The sequence below is a fragment of the Gossypium hirsutum genome, chromosome A08 (assembly GCF_007990345.1).
Source record: "Gossypium hirsutum isolate 1008001.06 chromosome A08, Gossypium_hirsutum_v2.1, whole genome shotgun sequence".
Lineage (NCBI taxonomy): Eukaryota > Viridiplantae > Streptophyta > Magnoliopsida > Malvales > Malvaceae > Gossypium > Gossypium hirsutum.
In genome coordinates this window covers 114,721,189-114,741,489 of record NC_053431.1, presented here as the reverse complement: position 1 = coordinate 114,741,489, position 20,301 = coordinate 114,721,189, and the positions used below count along the sequence as shown (strand labels likewise).

Genomic DNA, 20,301 nt, shown 5'->3' with positions numbered 1-20,301 from the left:
TCCCATGGACAAGCCATCAACCACATCTTTAGGAATTCTTAGTTGGATCATGACTCCTTCATTCTTAATTAATTTAGAATTAAACCTTGCATAAATTCTATATTAATATAAATTAAAAATACTTAAATAATAAGGGAAATTTTTGCAAAAATTTCTTTTGATTAATTACTTCAGATGTTTGGATTATTAAATAAGTTTTTATATTTTAGAATATTTTAATTAAGTCATTAAATTATTATTAATATATTAATCAAATCTTTTTATCAACATAAGTGTAACCTTAGATATTAAATTTTGTTCAGAATTGACAAAAAAACATGTTTAAAATATTTGAATAAAAATTTAAACATGTATGGATACAAAAAAGTGCTATATATTAAATCTAAGATGATCAAGTAGCAGTGTATATGTGTTAAATTTTGAAACACATACTTTAAATATATTAAATGTCATATTTATACTTTGAAAATTTAAGTAGAATATTTTAGAGGTTAAGACTAATTTAAAATTCGAGTCAAAAGTTTGGAATGTCTATGAAATTAATTTTGTTTCTTTTTCAAAAGGTTAAAATGAGAAGCTCAATTGACAATTTTGCCCCATTCCCTTTCCTATATTTGTGGGGGCCATTCTGTCTGCCTTGTACGGACACAAAAAGTTGCTGCACATTTTTTATAATGTTGTATCTGTATTTTGTTTTTGTCCAACAAACGTAAGGCTAACACGTTAATTGTTTACGATATGACATTTTTCAACAATCAATGGTGTAGTGAAATGTGACATTGACGTCAGTTGATTGGTTAATAACTCATTAATATACATTTAAATTATAAATAAAATGTTTTATATTATTTATTTAAAATCTTGAAAATTGAAAAAAATATATAAATCCAAAGAAACCACAAAATATAAATTTTTTTAGAAATTCAAGAAATATATTACAAAATTAAAAGTATATAAAAAACTAAAAAAATTAGATTAAAATTGTAAAAAATAAAAAATTCAAAAAAATACATAAACATTCTAAAATATTATAAAAATAAAAAATCGGTTAAAATTATTTTAAAAAAAAATCAAAACTTCAAGAAGAAAACGATATATAATTTCTAAAAGAAAAATACTCAAATTTTAAAAATTCAAAAACAAACTTTAACCGGAGTTGATTGAAGTTGACTAAATTGACTGGCATTGACTACTTATAAATTTTAATCATCAATCTACCCCGACCACCACCGGTAAATGTCAGTCAATACCTGTGAACTTCAGTAAATTATTTTAATTTTTTAAATATTTTTTAATTAAAAAAATAATTCTTTTAATTTCCAGGAATTTTAATGACTTTTTAAATTTTTTAAAATTTTAAAAAGTTAAACATTTATATATTTTTTAGAATTAATATATACCTTTTTATTTTTATAATTTTTATAATTTTAGCTTTTTATTTTTATTTTTAAATTTATTCTTAATATTCTAGATTTTTAAGAATTGTTTATAATTGTTTTGAATTTTTTTAAAAAATTCATTTAAATTAATTAACATTCTTAAAAAATTCTTGCACCATTAAGTTTTCGGTTATTTTGTATTAACAATTGCCTAATTTAAATATCAGAATGGACAGGAAAAAAATACAAGTACTCATATTAAAAAAATTGTTAAATTTATTTACTTAAGCTTTTAAAGAATTATTATCTCTCATAAATCTTATGCTATAAAAATTGGGGGATTAAATTAGAATTATAAATTTTTAAAAGAGTTAAAATTAAATTTTATTATGTGTAAATATAAAATTTTAAAATTTCTGAAAGAATTAAAAGTAAAACTTTTCATTTTTTGAAAATTGAATTAGAAATTTTAAGAAACTCTTAGCGAAAATCCTTGCATGACCTTCGTATATATTTACAAGAAAGAAGTATCTGTATTTATCATTCATCTTAACGTCTCTTGATGATACAGAATAAACCTCTTTATCCCATATTAGGGCATTGATTTTTCCCAGTTCGTAAATTAATCTTTATTTGTCTGTTAGAACATAGGATACTTCCTGTCACTCTCCAGCTAGTCCCTTTCTCTTGAGCATTTTAGCCTCAACAATACCTATACAAATCTAGGTATTTCTACACAATGCTGGCAAATCTAGTGGCTGGTAGGAATGGTCCCTAAAAGGAAATATTTTTATTTAAGTCTTTTAAAATTTTTAAAATTTTAAATTAATAAAGATAAAATTATATTTTTATCTTATGATAAAATTTTGATTTAATTATTTAAAAATTATAATTTAATTTCGACTCTCCTACAAAATTTTTCTGGTTTGTTTGGCTTAATTTAGACTATCTGTAAGCTATACTTTTTTTTTGTTTCAATGACCCAAGTGGCCGAGTCAAGACAACTTTTTATACCTTCCATTATTTATATAAATAATGCGGATTAGACCACGAATATGCCTTTAAAAATGAAAAAAAAAACGAATTGTTAAATTTAATTGCTATTTCTTTAACATCTAATTTACTCATATTCATGTATAGAAACTGCAAATTTTTTTTCTCAAATTACAAATTTAGCTATGATTATATATTTGAAGCTCCATTGCAAGTAACACTCATGGTTATTGTCAATACTCTACAATAAATGAATGGTAGTGGTCCATGCATAATATTTTAGATGAAGCCATTAATAATATTTAGATTACTTAAATATATAAAAAAATGGATGTGATCATTTTCTTCTTAACTAAGATACTATGTTAGTGATTTAAATCTTAATACCGTTGTTATTGTACGAATAAAAAATTTAACTTATTTTTAAAATTAAATGCATGGATAAGGTTGGGAAAAGAAGGTGATTTTACTTGGACATTTCTTAGTTATAGACAAGAAGTAAGGGTATAGGGGCAGATATTGATGAAGAAGTGACCTATGACTATGAGTCTAGGAAAAAGATGGTGAAGATAAAGCCAAGGTGCCACTTAACCATGGTGGAACAGCTAATTTAATTAATGGGTCGTTGTTGTTTATATCTGCCAATCAAATAAAAGAAATAAAAGGAACCCTTAACTCTAATATTAAAGTGGTGGGGACTAAAGCTAATGTTGACTGCAGGACAATCAAAATGCAGGCACACTTGTTTGAAATGAAACAATAAATTTGCAAAACAGGTGTTACCTCCGGATAAATTATTTTATGAAGAAAAAGGATTCATCAGCAAATGATGGGATTCTGTGATGCCGTGTCATAATTGATACTAAATCTAGTAAGGTGGATGTATGTCCTCATATGGCATCAAAGCCGAGGAGATTTCTCCTCTCAATCATGGTGGTCGACTAAACAATAAAGGGAAAGTACAATTGTGTAAGAACTCCGACCTTATATGTACCTATGGACTCCATATTTACAATGTCCAATATTTGATATGAACAATGAAACCAGACAAGAGGGTGATCACAGTGAAATCCAGGTTTGGAATTTTGGGTAAGCAAGAATTTTAAATTCGAACCTGGAAATTTACATAGTTTTTATTGAAGAAAAATGAAGTTGCTAGCACGGGGCTCCTCACCTCCAAACCCAGTTTCAACAGCATCATCTAGCTTCCATGATACTGAGCTCCAAAATTTATCAATTTGAAGATTCATGTCCAGCAAGAGATCTGGAAGGTCAATGAATGCTTCATCATCAATGATTAAATGTGACTCTTCTTGAGATGTTGCTGTCGTTGTTGGAGACCGAGGAAGCATTGGATCATCTTCAACATCATGGCTTTTGGTGTAGGTTAGGGTGGCAGCTTTAGCCGCAGCAGCTTGGATATCCTTGGGGGATGCACTAACCGGAAGAGGAAGCTGGTGGGCTAACTCAGGGAAATTGAGATAAGCAGAGTTGCCTTTAATCGTAAGAGCTGCTACATCGTGTGCTCTGGCTGCCATTTCAGCCGTAGGAAATGTGCCTAGCCAAATCCTTGACTTCTTCCTGGGTTCGCGAATCTCAGACACCCATTTACCCCATTGACGCATTCTCACTCCCCTGTATGTTGGATGTTTCCCGTCCTTTCCCTTGCTTTCACTACCAATTTTCAGTTTCCGGGACTTAAATCCCGGTGGGGGTGACGATGAAGATGAAGGGAAAGGGGTCTTGGACTCTACATCAAGCGGCACTTCCATGGTGGATTGCTGTTTTTGGAGGTTAAAATATAAGAGGAGCATTGCTTGGAGGAGAAGTCGAGGTAGCTAGCTTCTTATAATTGCTTGACACATTATGAAGTTAAAAAAGTATTTTCAAGGCAATGGGGCCAAAGGCAAAAGAAAAAAAAGATGTACGGTTTTGGTTATTTTGTTACCATAAAATTATTCTCAGCATAATGCACGGCTAACCTTTATCTATCCTTCTTCCTTCTTTGCAATTGCCTGCTCCTTCATGTCTCATTAATCACTCTTATTTCCTCCATCATCAAAACTTTTTCAATTTCACATTTCCTTTTCTCAGTTATACATTTAATTTTCAATCTTTTAATCCAATTTTACAAAAAAAAAAAAGCCCTCCATTAATTTATTATCTCTTTTAGTCTTTAAATTTATATCAATTATCTAAACAACTTAAATTGGATAGAAAGCTTAACCCCAAACAATCCACTTGTATGCCACATCAATAATTAATTAAATTTTTTAAAATTATAAAAATTTGTAAAATTTCAAAAAATAAACTTATTTATTTCTTTTAGATTATTGAAAAGGAATCGTCAATATCAAAATAAGTAGATTAAACAATGTGCAATGGCATTATATTATAAGAGGCTCAGATATTTTAAATTTGAACATTGGAGGAGAGGAGATTATGCTAAATTAAATATAGTAGATGCAATGGTTGAAGCCATTTTTCAAAAGGTAACAAGAGAGAATGTTGAAAATTCATAACATGGGTTTCACTATTTTTATACATGAAACACAAAATTTAAAAATTGAAGTGGTACAATCATTTTCAATTATTATAAAAACAACTTCCGGAATTCTGGGAACATACTATATATATATGAAATTAACTTCGTAGGGCATTTTCACTGACACAAACAAAACAACAATAAAATGGTCCAATCTCGTTTGTCTCGAAGCAGCTAAACAATTGAAGGGAAAATAAAAACGTTTCTACACCGGAGCCTAAAAGAGAGGGGAGTCCGTGTGCCGTGAATCGATCATGGGACTAAATTTTCTTGTGGACTACATCTTAGGGGTTATCCTTCATCTGATGTTGATCTTACAATGCTCCTTTACTTTTAACTAGGTGAGATTTCTTCGACAATTGCATCACAATTGTTTGTTTACGTAACAATGATTCTATCGAGGATTTATATTACAATACGACTGTGGTTGGAGAGTTCTTTTTTTCTCATCTAAATTTTTAATGTTTAATTTTTTTAATTAGTATTTATATAATATATTTTTAATTATTTTAATTTAATGAAAATATATTAGTTTATTTAATAATTCCAATATAATAAAAAAGAAATTTTTAGATATAGTATTAAAACACTGATACTTTATAAATAATTTTTAATAATATTAAAAAAATCCACATCATAATTAAAATATTTGTACTATTTCCAATATACAAAATATAATTAATGTAAAACAACATTATTTAGAATAAAAACTAATAAATGTTACTAAAATATATATTAATTATTTTGATAATTCAAAATATAATGCTAATAAAAATAAAAAAAATGTAAATTATACAAAGTAAAAAAATAAAACCAAGTAAAATATAATAATATATTGTAGTTAATAATAAATTATACATTTCTGTTTATATAAACAAAATCATAAAAAAGAAAAATTGTGAATCGGAGAAGTTGCTTTTTTAAAGTGGTATAAAAAGTCAATGACAATTTATATTTATTATCAACATTAATGAACTTATCATAAGATTTTTTTTTACACCATTTGTAAGTTTTTTATTGTGAATTTTTTTTTTGGACTTTGTGACAACATCATTAAATATCAATAGTTGAATTTTAGTTCTTTGAAATAATTTAAATCAAACGTACAATCAATATCAAACTAGAAAAGATCAAATAAACAAGGAAAACATTGAATTAATACATAAAATTATTAAAATTATATAAAAATAAAATTATATAAGAAAGTAAATACAAAATATATTCAAACGTTAAATCCGAATTCAGAAGATTACATTAGCCATCGAAATGGCCTAATAAGCTATCAAAGTTTTTTTAAAAATAGTCATTTTAAAACGCTTATTTATCTTTGGAAGAAAACTTAGTTAGTTACCAATTTATTTACTATTGAAAATTCTTAATTATAATTTAGCAGCGGAAAAGTGATAATAGCTAATGTTTTTAATAAAAATCGAAGTTCATGCATAATTACTTAATATTCATAATTCGAAGTCCTAAAATCAAATTAAATGTCATGCAAGCTGTAAAATAAAACTCAAATTCTAAGTTCCATGCCACAATTCAAAATAAAACAGAAACAGTACAGTCTGAATAGTTAAAAGATTAAATAATAAATCTAAGATATATTGTTAACTAAATACGAGCTGAGACGTGTCTGCATCCTAGCCTTGTAAGTTATTTGTAAGGATGAAAATTAAAGGGGAAATGTGCTATGATGCTCAATGTGAGATGAATCACAAGAAAATCCGTGCAAATGATTACGCATATAGAAATATGTCACACATAAATAATTTACTTAGGCAATATCAGGGTATTGATGTTTTAGATCATTCAACAATGTTCATATACATATATGCCATATCAGAAATTCCAATTTTGCATGCACATGTTTTTGTGAATGTCATATAGTTTTAGTTTTAACAGAAAAGATCCTACCCCACTGTTACACACCACAATGGGAGGACCCCTAAACTCTAACCACCAACACATCGGGTTGTGGCTTAGCCATTACTGGTTCTCGGATAAACTACCAATGGCTGTGGACATAGAGCAAAATCCCATAAATGGAATCTACCTCTGGTTGTGAGTTCATAACAAAAGTCTTTGCAAATGAAATTTGCCTCTAATTGTGGATTACACAACAAATAACCCACAGATGGAATCTGCCTCTGGCTATGGATACACAAAATTTTTTGCAAATAAACTGTCAATCTTCATCCATTCTCATCATCTCACCCCATGTAATGCAATATGACATGCTCAAAACAAATCAATACAACAACATTTATTATGCTTTTAACGGAATAATACGATAGCAAACAATATGCTTATAACAATTCGATTCAGTAGCAATTAATATGCTTGTGACAGATCAACTCAGTAGCAAAAATAATGCTTTTTATGCATTTGATTTAACGGTAACATAAAGCATGCTATACGTACACTCACTACTACACACACAATAGACACATGTATTATTCACAATTCATGCAAATATATAAACATTATATTAATTCAGTCAATCAGATCATGGATTCTTTCATGCTATTAGGGACTTAATTGAATAAAATAAAATACTAAAAATAATTCGGGAACCATTCAGGGACTAAATTGAACAAATTATAAATTTTTAGATAAAATTTTAAAATCTAAAAAATAAGGGCACACGGTCGTGTGGAATGCTATAGATTGTGTGGAGGGGTTACACGGTTGTGTGGCTAGACCGTGTGGAAGGGTCTTAGCCGTGTGAGATTCGAACTAGCCTAGGGTTTTAGAGGCATATGATCATGTGAGGGGCCGTGTTATCCACACGTGTGGCCTACACAACCATGTGGCAGATCGTGTGGTCCTATTCCTAGACATGATTTGCCCCAATTCATTTATAAAGGAACACGCACCTTTCACCGGAAGCCCGAACGTCGTCCCTCACGTTGCAATCTAATCCGATGCACCTAAAATGGGTCCTTCAAATGATATTTATACACGAGTTAACGTTTTTTTTCAAGATTTATCAAGATTACTAGGAATTTCAACAAGATTTGTAAAAGATTCATTAATTTGAACAAAATATTGGCATCAGATGTAAATACTACGAGAATTTAGGTTTAATTATTGGGATTGAATTGTACTTACTGATTCTTGACAAAGATCGAGATTCTATTGACGATAACTTTAAAATCGATGGAAAAACGATCGGATGAATGATATTTTAATTTGGAACAACAAAATATTCAACAGTAGAGTATGTAAATTTTGATGTAAAAGAGAGGAAAGAAGAGAGAAGACATAGAGAAAAAAAAGAAAATCCTATTTGGATTTGAAAAGAAAACAAAATCCTAGTTCAATTAGAGAAAGTTGGATTAAATATCTACAGTTTGGGAACCTTAGGGCGGCAAGAGAAATTTTCCCAAAGTTTTGGGTCGAAATTTAAAAGAAAATTTTAAGAGAAAAATAAAAGGAACAATTTTGAGGTTCGATTAACTTGAACTTGAGTATGCAAAGGGAAGAATGAATGTTTAACCATTAGGTTATTACCTATTTTTTGTTTTGCTTTTACTTCAAATATTATATGGTCTATTGTGGTTTTTATCCTAGTTTGCACCTCTATGAAGTGTACTAATTACTTAATCATCAAGCCTAAATAATTTCTTAATTAATTATTTCAATTAATCCTTCTATATTTTGAAGCATGACATTCCATCTCTCTCTAATGCCATTGTAATTTGAATATGATTCGATATTGACTCTTCAAATAATCATTTTTTTAAAGCTTCATTTTTTTAATGTAATTCAAACTTATTAATCCTAACAATCTCCATTTTTAGACTTATAGGTTCAAAAAGCCCTTAAAAAAATTAGTTGAGCCCCTACACTAAATTCCCACCCAATGAAGCCATTGTCGTTAACTAAAAAAAATCAATTAAGCTCCTTCATTAACGGTTTCTATCTTTGACTATGTTGATCATTAAAATTAAATGATGGGCTAATCAGATGACAACACGTGACAACTTTTGGTTTAATCTTATATTTTTATCATAAAAAATAATTAAAAACATAAAAGACCATTAAAATGATAAAAACTATTCAATATTAAAAAATAAAATATTACATGAGATATAAACTTACAAAAATTATTTAAAAAAAATCATAAACACAATATTATAAAAAATTATAAAAAAATTTAATATACTTTGAAGTTCCTTTTACTAGAAAAGAGTTTATCAATGCATAAAATAAATAAAACAAAAGAATAAAATAATACTAAGAGCCACTATATCTAACATGGCCCCCAAGTATTAACCTAATAATATCTATTTATAGAAAAAAAATCACGTAATGGAGAAACTACAAAAGTATCCTTAAGTAAACAAAGTAGAATTTTGGTAGATTTTCGTTTCAAACTTCCATGCCATTTTTGTACACCTTCATGACATTTTTGGGGCTTGAGTCATGAAATTACTTTAACTAGATCTTTTGATTCCCTTCGAAATGGTATATTATGGGCACAAAATGGAATTTTGTAGCTCAAGTTATTACCAAGCAATTTTGTGTTGAATGTTTAATCTGTAAAAACTTACCAAAAATAAACTTCAAACTCACTATCATTTTTAGCATTTTTAATTGGATTTGAATTTTTTCAAGGAAAAAGTTAAAAATCAGAAGGAAAAATCTTTTTTGTCACTCTCCTATTGGAAAAGGATAGGGATGACGTGGAATCACAATTTCATACAATCCATTCTCTTCATCTTTTGCTTCAATTTGTGAATTCAAACTTTAATGTCCTTAAGGCTGCCACTTGTTAATGGTTGATTTATGATATGCTGATTATTAATGATTTAACATGAATAAAATATTTATGGGTTTTTTTTGTGAAACATGTTTATATGAATATATGTTGTTAAAGAAAATGGTTAAAAAGGTTTATTTATATTAGTTAATAAACCTTGTATATGTTATCGGGAAGCTAGTTGAGTATTATTGGCACGCTATAGAGTACACGAGATCATATAGTATTATGCGGGTTGCTTGATACGCCCAGAAGTATCGTAGCATTTTGTGCATTCTCAGGGCTTGGTTGGTTAAGTCATGCTTTGCATGCATTGAAGTATCATTAAACATTTTATCGTATCATTGTGTTTTGCACACTCACAGGGTTTGGATGCACTACAGCAAAACAGATTTTTAGCGGCTTTATTTTGGCTTTTAGCGGTGCCGCAAATTTTTGTGGCGTTTATGTGAAAAAAAGCCGCTAAAAGTAGATACCTTTAGCGGCGCTTTACCATAAACGCCGCTAATAGTATAAACCTTTAGCGGCGCTTAGCAAACAAACGCCGCTAAAAGCACATACCTTTAGCGGCGTTTTACCCACAAACGCCACTAAAGGTGTAGACCTTTAGCGGAGTTTCCGGGAAAAGCACTGCTAAAAGTGCAGACCTTTAGCGGCGTTTGTTTGCAAAGCGCCGCTAAAAGTACAGACCTTTAGCGGAGCTTTTGCCCAAAAAAGCCGCTAAATTTACAGACCTATAGCGGCGCTTACACCAAAAACGCCGCCAAAAGTACAGACCTTTTAGCGGCGCTTTCTCCACAAATGCCGCCAAAAGTAGAGTCCTTTAGTGGCGCTTTCCCCACAAACACCGCTAAATTTACAGATTGAAATCGTTGCGCTTTAACCAATATCGAACCCTCCTGCATTAGAAATTCAACCAATAACAACAAATATGACATACAAATCCAACCAATAACATTAAACCTAAATAATACTTTAAATTCAATGAAAGATATATGATTTACATTAATAAATAAAGTATAACTAAGTATATTGTTACAATAATATTCAATGTAAAAATGTTAAAAAAATATCGTCAGAACAATCAAATAAATATCTAAGAAGGCGGCTGCTGCGATTGCTGAAACATCTTCATCATTTGTTGAAGCTGTAGCTGCAGCTCATCATACTTTCTACTCTGCTCCGCCTCTCTCGCTACTGCCGCTGCCTCCCTCGCTGCTACCGCTGCCTCCCTCTCTGCTGCATCGGCTAGAAGTTGTTGCTGGAGTTCTTCATATTTTCTTTGAACCTCTGCAATTTGCTCAACTGTGCTCGCTTGCATCTGAGCTAGTTGATCTCTTAACCTCTGAACTTCAGCTTGAGCTTGACTTCCGGAAGGCATGTATTGCTGGGAGCTAGATCCAAAATATTGGGTCGGGGTAACACCAGATCCTTGAAATCGAACCCGACCATACCTCTCAGGACCCAAAACTTCATTAATAATTCTGTTATCAATGTCCTCATGATTAACAGAACTATCAGTCGAAGCAGTCGCTTCGTACTCCGCCTTCTTTTCCTTTAGTCTCTCCTAAAAAATAAATGAAAGAGTTAGAAACGAAATATATAATGAAAAAAATAGAAAATAACATAACATTATTTAAAAAAGAACGCAACATAATTTAGAACAAATCAAATTTTATTAAGTTAATATACCATAATTTCTCCGGCTTCGGATGTCATTAGGGATCCATCTTTCTTCCTATGCGTAATGTCAAAAAGCTGAAGGCGTCCAACTTTTTGACCAGACGAGACTTCCTACAATATAGTAATAAAATATTATTTAGTAGTAGAGACTCATCGTAAATTGATAAAATTAATAAATTTATAATACCTCGGCCTCAGCTACGCGAGCAAAACTTCTCGACCCTGCCGTGTGTGTGAATTTTTGTTTCTGTCTACTACTTGTTCCAACACGCTCACGGTCCTACATTGAGTAATTATTATTATGTATATAGTAAATACTAGAAACCAAACAATTTAGAAGAGTTTGAAAGTACGTAATACCTCTCCTTTTTTTGAATTCCAAAATCTAACTGTATCTTCCCACTGGTACCTCAGCATTCCCGGCGGGACATTGCACAATTTTTCCTCGAGACTTATGTCTTTCTTAAAATATTGTTTTTTAAAGTACTTTTATTATCTCTCCATTTTTTGCCCAAGGTCTTCTTGATATAGTCATCAGAGACCTCTAAAATAAATCTCTCCTAAAAAAACACAAGGTTAAAAAGTGAATAAAAATTAAACTTAAACCAAAGCATTATAGATTAATTTCACGTTTTCTTACCTTAATATTGTCGAGAGCTTGATTTTTGCTGCTGTCAGGCATGTGATGCCATGATTCGTAGTTGATGGGCAACATATTTGAATTTCGTGCAAGAATGCCCAAATAGCCAGCTAAAACTTGAGCTTCAGTTCCGACAGGCTGACCATGATTATTTCTACGAACTTTGACACGCTCGGTAGGAGCTAAGTCGTACAAATCTGTAAGTAGCGTACGACCTCGACCTCTACGTGTCCCGGAACTCTCAACTAAAAAATGACATATTATTATATTAAAAATAAAAAATAAATTAATAATAAAAGCGAACACGCATGTAAAACAAACTAAACATTACCCTGAACTTCTGCAGTATCATGAACTGTCTCCGGCACACTTGAAGATCCAACAACTGTTTATTGTTCACTATTGCCTTCTTCTGAATTTGGATTATTCTGAACAATATTTAAATGTCGTAACTTTCTTGTACGCATTTTTCCTGCAATAAACATAAAACGGTGTAAATTTTAATAACAAATTAGAACAACAACAGTACACATAAAATAGTTAAATTATATAACATGAGCAAGATTAAAATAATAACATTACATATAAGTAAAAAATTGTAAATTCTTACTACATTATAATTCGTAAATATCTTCATCCACATCCCGACGAACCCATTGAAAATGCGTACTAGTACTAGGGATATTTTCATTTAAGTTTTGTTGTGGAAATGGCAAAGTTTCTGACCTTTCAATGATATCATCTCTACTTTCATTGCCCATGTCAAACAAGTCTCTAGGGCTGTTTCGGAGTGCAACGTACCAACCCTCATCAATTGGATCTTTCGAGTAAAAAACTTGTTTCACTTGAGAAGAAAATACGTACGGCTCGTCTATTAATTGTTCTCCGGTGTGAATCAATCGAGAGAAATTCACCATTGTAAACCCGAATTGATCGTTTTTAATACCATGAGCAGTATTCACATCAGCCCAATCACCTAGAAATAAGACAACTTTCCATTTTCCATAGTAATCCAATTCAATAATGTCCGTAAGAAGTCCGTAAAAATCCACATTTCCCTGACAGGATTACTGTCCCTAGCACTAGCATAACTCGTAATAGAAGAATTAACAACTAGTCCGCAATTTTGGGTTCGCCTCAATCTCTCCCGATATTTGGTATGAAATCTGAATCCATTGATGATGAAGTCACTGTATCTTTTCACTAATCGATTCGGACCCTGGGAAAGCCATTTAACTTCGTCACTAACGGCCTTCCCACTCCAAACCTATTGAATCAAAATATGATTTGAGTAATAATTATAAATGTTACGAGAAAACTTTATGCTTTGAATCGGAATATGATTTGAGTAATAATAAAAGAACACGTTGTATACCGTTTGGCTTAACCATTTATGAAAAGATTCAGTGAATAACTTATTAATCTCTCGATGTGGTAATCTTCGTGAGCGTGAACGAGATCTCAATATTTGTTTGTACTCACTATGTTGAAAACAGGTTTAGTTGGTTAGAAAATAAATAAATCAAGAAGATGAATATTTATCATATGTATCATATTCTAGAACTTACTTGCATAATGGTTGAATTGCATCGTGGTGGAAAAGAACATATCTATGTGCTTGTATCCAAGATCGGTCATCTAATTCCGCAACTTCAACTTTGCCGATTGGTTCTCCATAACTTTGAAATAAATAAGTTTCGGCCAAGTTAGGATCATTGAGCCCAACATTTCTACTTGGTCTATTCAATCTTGTTTCAACATCTTCTAAATATCTAGAACAGAATGTCATACATTCCTCTGCCAAGTATCCTTCAGCAATTGATCCTTCCGGATAACGCTTATTACGGCAATAAGACTTCAATTTGCTCAAGAACCTAAACACGATATACTACATTATCAAAGGTTGTAACTATATGTATAGAGTTGAATGAATGAAAGAGCTTGAAATAAATTAGCACCTTTCTATGGGATACATCCAACAATAGAACACTGGTCCACCAATTATTGCTTCACGAGGGAGATGAATTACCAGGTGCACCATAATAGTGAAGAAGGAAGGTGGAAAGATCTTCTCCAAATTGCATAATGTCAAAGCGGCTCGATTTTGTATTTTTTCAAGTTCTTCAACGTTCAGAACTTTGCCACAAATTGCTTTCATTATATTCGACAGTTCAATTATACAGGACGTTACCTTCTTTGACATACAACACCGTAAAGCAACTGGAAGTAGATCTTGCATCAAGATGTGATAGTCATGTGATTTTAATGAATACAGTCTTCGATCTTTAAGACTTACACATTGAGATATATTTGATGCATATGCATCTGGGACCTTTATATCCTTCAACACTGTGCAGAACATTTCTTTCTCTTCCTTTGACATTGAAAAAATTGGAGCAGACAACCGATATCTTCCATTCGGAAGTACTTGGGGATGAAGATCACGTCGAATTCCCATGTCAACTAAATCAAGACGACTCTGAAGATTATCTTTGGATTTACCATTGACGTTCAAAATTGTCATGATGATGTTCTCGCAGACATTCTTCTCAATATGCATCACATCAAGATTGTGACGTAATATGTGATGCTCCCAATAAGGCAACTCAAAAAAAACACTTCTTTTCTTCCACAAGTCCGCCTCATTAGGGTCATCCTCCAAATCAGATTCATCATCAGATTCATCCCTCGGTCGTCTATTTGTTTGCCTGTTGGATGGTTGATTGAGCTTTCCGTAACTGAAATCAATATCTTTTAATATGAACAATATTTCAGATCCAACGGTCTACTCAGGAGCTTTTCTGAACTCTTCAGTACTGTCAAATAAAGCCCTCTAAAATCTAAATCTATGATCTACATCTAACCACCGTCGATGCCCCATATAGCAGAACTTCTTCCCATTATACAACCACTGTGAACACGTTTGTGCAGCACAACAAGGACAAGCATAACGTCCTCTGGTACTCCAACCAGATAAATTCGCATATGCGAGAAAATCATTAATTGTCCACATCAAAGCAGCACGTAAGTAAAAGTTATCCTTTCTAACAACATCATACGTCTCAACGCCCGCCCATAATTATAAGGTACAAGCACCACAGGCCAAGTACTGTATGAGGTGCTCATGATCTTAAAAGGATTAAATCCGTCCGATTCTAGGCCGAGCCTCACACTCCGAGGATCACTTGCAAAGCTTGGAAACTTATTGTTAAATGATTTCCATGCTAAAGAATCTGCATGATGCCTCAGTAATCCATCATCCGTTCGTTGATCATGATGCCACGTCATAAACTCGGCTGTCTTTGACGACATGAATAGCCTTTGAAGCCTTAGAATTAGCGGAAAATATCGCAAAATCTTGCTTGGCTTCCTTCTTGATTGTGGCTCATATTCATCCTCATTAACATCTTCTGTATCTGCATTCATCCAACGAGATTTACCGTAAACATGACAAGACTGTTGATTTCTCCGATCACCCCAACACAACATGCAGTCATTTGGGCAACTATGAATTTTGTTGTAACCAAGGCCCAAATCTTTTATCACTTTCTTCATGTCTTTGCATGATTGAGGGATTTTTGCAAATGGGAACATTTCTCTCAAAAGCTCTAACAGCATTGTCAAAGAGTTTCCGCTCCACCCTCCTAAACATTTTAAGTGAAAAAGGCAAACACAGAATGACATTGTCGAAAATTTTGATCCTTCATAAAGTTCTTCATTCATTTCACCAAGTAACGTGTAGAACTTTGCCGCTTCTTCATTCGGCTGTTCATCCGGTACACTTCTTCCCGTTTCCATGAAAGTATTTCCACCGATATTATAATCGTCGGATGCAACATAGTTTGGTGGACATGATTGAAAACCTTCGCTCCGCATATTAAATGCATCCCGCAGCATACCTTCCATGTCATCTTCTCTAACATATTGACGGTAACCACTATAAGGATAACCTGAATTAATCGTCGAAGAGGCTCCACTGGGTGTACACTCACCATGGAAAATCCATTTTTTATACCCCCGAATGAAGCCGTCAACAATTAGATGTTCGTAGACAACTTCACGATAATGCCAATAGATATTGCCACACTTCTTACACGGGCAAAGAATCATATTCTCTTGGCTTGAATTGTGAAATGCAATATCTAAAAAGTTTGCACTCCATTTCGATACTCGTTGCTTCCCCTTGATAAATTCATCCAAGTCCTATCCATTTCGTAGTTGTTGATGTCTAAAGTTGGCAATAAGTTACACGGCTAAGTTGTTGATGTTTTATTTAAGTTACGTAAATTATGTAAGTTATGAAATTTGAACTTTAAACTATATGCTTTTAAAGAAATTATTAGATTAAACTACATGTATTAAGTTATGTAAGTTATGTGAGTTATGTAAGTTGTTATATACGTTATGTGAGTTATATAAATTATGTAAGTTATGTAAGTTATGTAGGTTGTTATGTAAATTATGTAAGTTACGTGAGTTATGTAACTTATTTAAGTAATGATCAATATTAATACTATTTTGATAAAATTAGTTATAACTTTTAAAGACATTTAAAATTATTAAATATTAAAATAAAAAATTATTAATATAAAACAATAGTAATTTAAATCTTTTTTTAATACAAATTAAGGTTATATAAATATTCAATAGTCAACGAGCTCGATAGAACATTTTTCAACTCTTTTAACGGCTTTTTTAAGATTCATCATACGTGGCGTTGTTACATCTGGGGAGGATCCGTTATATCTTACAGTGAGATATAAGGCAACCCGTTAGGTTTCCAGCCTATATACTTTGAATCTTGTTTTTTATACAAATACCTTTAAAAATATTAAGTACTAAAATCAAACATTATTAATATAAAAAAATAATAATTTGAATATAATAGTATCAAAAAATAATCGTAGTTTAAATTTTATAAGTAAATTACAAATAAATTAAGGTTATATAAATATTCAATAGTAAATGTTGATAGAACTTTTTTTAGGTCATTTTGAATTTTTTAATCCGTTGACCATACATGGCGTTATTACACGTGATATGGACAAGCAAGCTACATTGTAATAAAATGTAATTGAAAAAGAACATGGCAAACTGCCAAACATGGAAAATTTAAAGGAAAATCAACAATTAAATCGATACAAAATCGAAGCCCCAAAAGATTAATTTTCCGAAAATCATCATGATAAAAATATTATTCATCATAATTATGAACTAAAACGTACCTTAATAATATCAAAAAATATTAATGCAGGAGGAGCAGACCTTTCAAAGAAAGAAAGGAAGTAGACCTTTCTTACCTCAAACAATGTGGATTGAAGCTAAGCTTTAGTTGAACCAATACTTGCAGGAGGAGCAGGAAGCAATAACTGATTAAATGGGAAACTTCTAACAGTGCGTCAAGTGCATATGTCAAAAAACCCCGTTAGTTAAAGCTCAAGAATTTCCGATGTTTCATATATCAAAGAAGATGAAAACATTAAAATAATTATAAGAAAATATATTTTTAATTCATAGGAATATTAGCAGTACTATATTTTGAAATCAAGTTAATTTTTAAGTAGCAAAATAGTGCAACTATGAAATTAAAAATAGATAATAGATTCGACCTTGCAAATTCTGGATAAGATTAGCTAGTTTCCTCCTTCACTTCGTTATGACTAACACGAACAAGCAGAAATTCCAAGTGATCTATCCGTTCATACTATCAGAAGCCTGCATAAAAAGTATCAATTAAATCCAAAGTGAAATTTATATTAATGTTCTCTAAACCAACAACACCTAGCATAAAAAATATATATCAACAAAGCAGATGCATACGCAAAAATTTAATAGTAGAAATGAAGATGTGAAAAGCAAAGCCTAAGCTGAACCTTTAATATTGTAAAAACACGAAGAATCACAAGTAAACCAATGTTTGGATCAGGTGAACTCCTTTTCTAATTTTGTGGGCCTATTAATCGAACACAAACTCAAAATGGATACATAGATCAATCTACCATTACATTAATATAAATTACACCCAATGCATCATCGATACATTTGAATTACTATACGCTTTGAGCCTCATCGGTATAAATTAAAGTAATGCGTGTCTAGCACCTTATCAGTACATCCAAAACAATGTGTTCTGCATCTCATCTGTATAAACTATAAAAATTTCCATAAAACTAATTTTATAATCTGTCTAAAACATTTGATAACAGTTCATAATAGTTTCATTACATTATCATTCTTTCATATATTATTCCAAGCATTCCAATACATTTTCACCTTAACAAATTATGAACTCATAAGCACATATTCGTCACATTTCTAAGTTGTTTATATATATATTTGAATTTTAATAGAGGTAATTTATAAATTCTAAAAATTATTTTTAAATTATAATTAAATTAATATAATATATAAAAATTTAGGATAATATTAGATAAATAAATTTCGATTAATTAAAAAAATTGACTAAAAATGAAAGGACTTGGATGCTTATGGGGTATATTAAAGTGATTAGCCATTGATGTGATCAGCTGTGGTGTATATTAATAGAAATTACTCCTTAAATTACATTACCTTGTTCCCGCAAAGACGCCTTCTAAAACAGTGAAACACACACTTCAACTCTGTCTCCAGATCTCTCTGTTTCCCAAAAAAATGCACCAATGTCAGATGAACCCAAAAAAGAAACAAAGAACCCAAGATTAGCATAAAACCAATTCCTTTTCCAAAATTAAACCTCTTGCGTTTTATATAATATTTCTTATTAAACCTCAATTCCCCCGAATCAAAACAATAACTTTCAATCCAACAGAATAATATTCAACAAGAGAACTAAAATTGGCTTTAATATTAACGTTAAAATATAAGATTAAACAACATACCCACGTCGGTTTCAGCCTTGGAGATTCGGGGAAAGTTAGAAGCTTGAAAGCTAGATGAATTCGAGGAAGCGAGACGATAGGAAAGGGAAAAGAGTTAGGGATTTGGGAGAAGGGAGAGTTGAATTCGTGAATAAAAACACTTAGGGAAGAAATAGGGAAGAAACACTTGGGAGAAGAGTTAGGGATATGCTGAAAATGAAATAGGGAAAAAAGGAAAGGGATTTCGGGGTTGGGGAATTAGGGAAGAAAGCTGATGAATGGGGGGAAATGACATAGTAAAAATTCACTTAGGGATTTTGGTAAGGATAAATTTCCCGTAACAAAATGACGACGTTCACATGAAAATTTGTGGCGTTTTAAGGATAAACGCCAGTATTGTTAAGTTTTAGTGGCGTTTTATCTAAAGCGCCGCTAATGGGATGAGAATTTAAACAGAAAACGACGCCGTTTTACATTACTAACACTTTTGTGGCGTTTTTTTATATAAACGCCGCTAATACTTTACATTTTACATTTTTTTTAAATTTTAATATATAAAAAGTTTATCTACTATCTATTAAATAACTTAAACTATAATGATATTTTTAATATATTAAATTTAAAATTATCTCTTTTACAGTTATATAGTAAATTATTTATTATATAAATTAAAAACAATCAGTCATATATATACCCAAAAAATTTAATTTAAAAGTATTTTAAATAATAGTATTTTATTTTATTTTTTCATTTTTAACATATATTTTTCAATGTTATTAGTTCCAAACTCTTTCAACGTGTGATTAATCATTTTGAATATTTTAATTATTAAATTACAAATAAATTGTATTTTAATTAATATAAAAAACTAGTCAAAAAATAGTTCGAAAATGATGAAAGAGTGCATGAGTTTTTGAAAATAATTCATGATAGTACTTCGATGATGGATCAGAATACAATGAGCAAAACGACACCGTTCTCCACAAAATCAGACCCTAAACCCTAAATCTTAAACCCTAAACTCTAAACCATAAACACCTAACCTTATAAACATTAAACCCTAAATTCTAGATACTAAATCCTTAAATCCCTAAACCACAAACAGTCAACCTTAAACCCTATACTCTAAACCTGCCTAAACCCACACTAAACCACAAAATCGTAAACAATACACCCTAAACCAGACAAGATAATTTTTAATTTTGAAACACTTGAAAAGCAGACAAGATAATTTTGAAGAATTATATAATTTTTAATTTAACATATAAAAAAATAGTATCATGTTATGTGGATTACCTTGTAGGTTTTCATGTCAGTATCATTAAAAAATTAATTTTACAATTACATTCCTATTAAAAATGAGATTTAACATTTTTTTAAACGCGCGTGGAAGGTTTTTTGGTTCAAAAAAATATAATAATCAACTATATATATAGCTG

General features: G+C 30.9%; 1 protein-coding gene across 1 annotated transcript; it reads right to left on the bottom strand.

The window, feature by feature from the left end:
• Positions 1-3,267: 3,267 nt before the first annotated feature.
• Positions 3,268-4,347, bottom strand: LOC107934071 (ethylene-responsive transcription factor ERF039). Its single transcript, XM_016866418.2, has one exon. It carries the CDS (start codon positions 4,184-4,186, stop codon positions 3,506-3,508), a length of 681 nt encoding a protein of 226 aa, XP_016721907.1. The 5' UTR covers positions 4,187-4,347; the 3' UTR covers positions 3,268-3,505.
• Between the last annotated feature and the right edge of the window lie 15,954 nt (positions 4,348-20,301).

Bases quoted from the DNA above. Each gene is read 5' to 3' on its own strand.
- LOC107934071 (XM_016866418.2), bottom strand. From the start codon at position 4,186: ATGCTCCTCTTATATTTTAACCTCCAAAAACAGCAATCCACCATGGAA.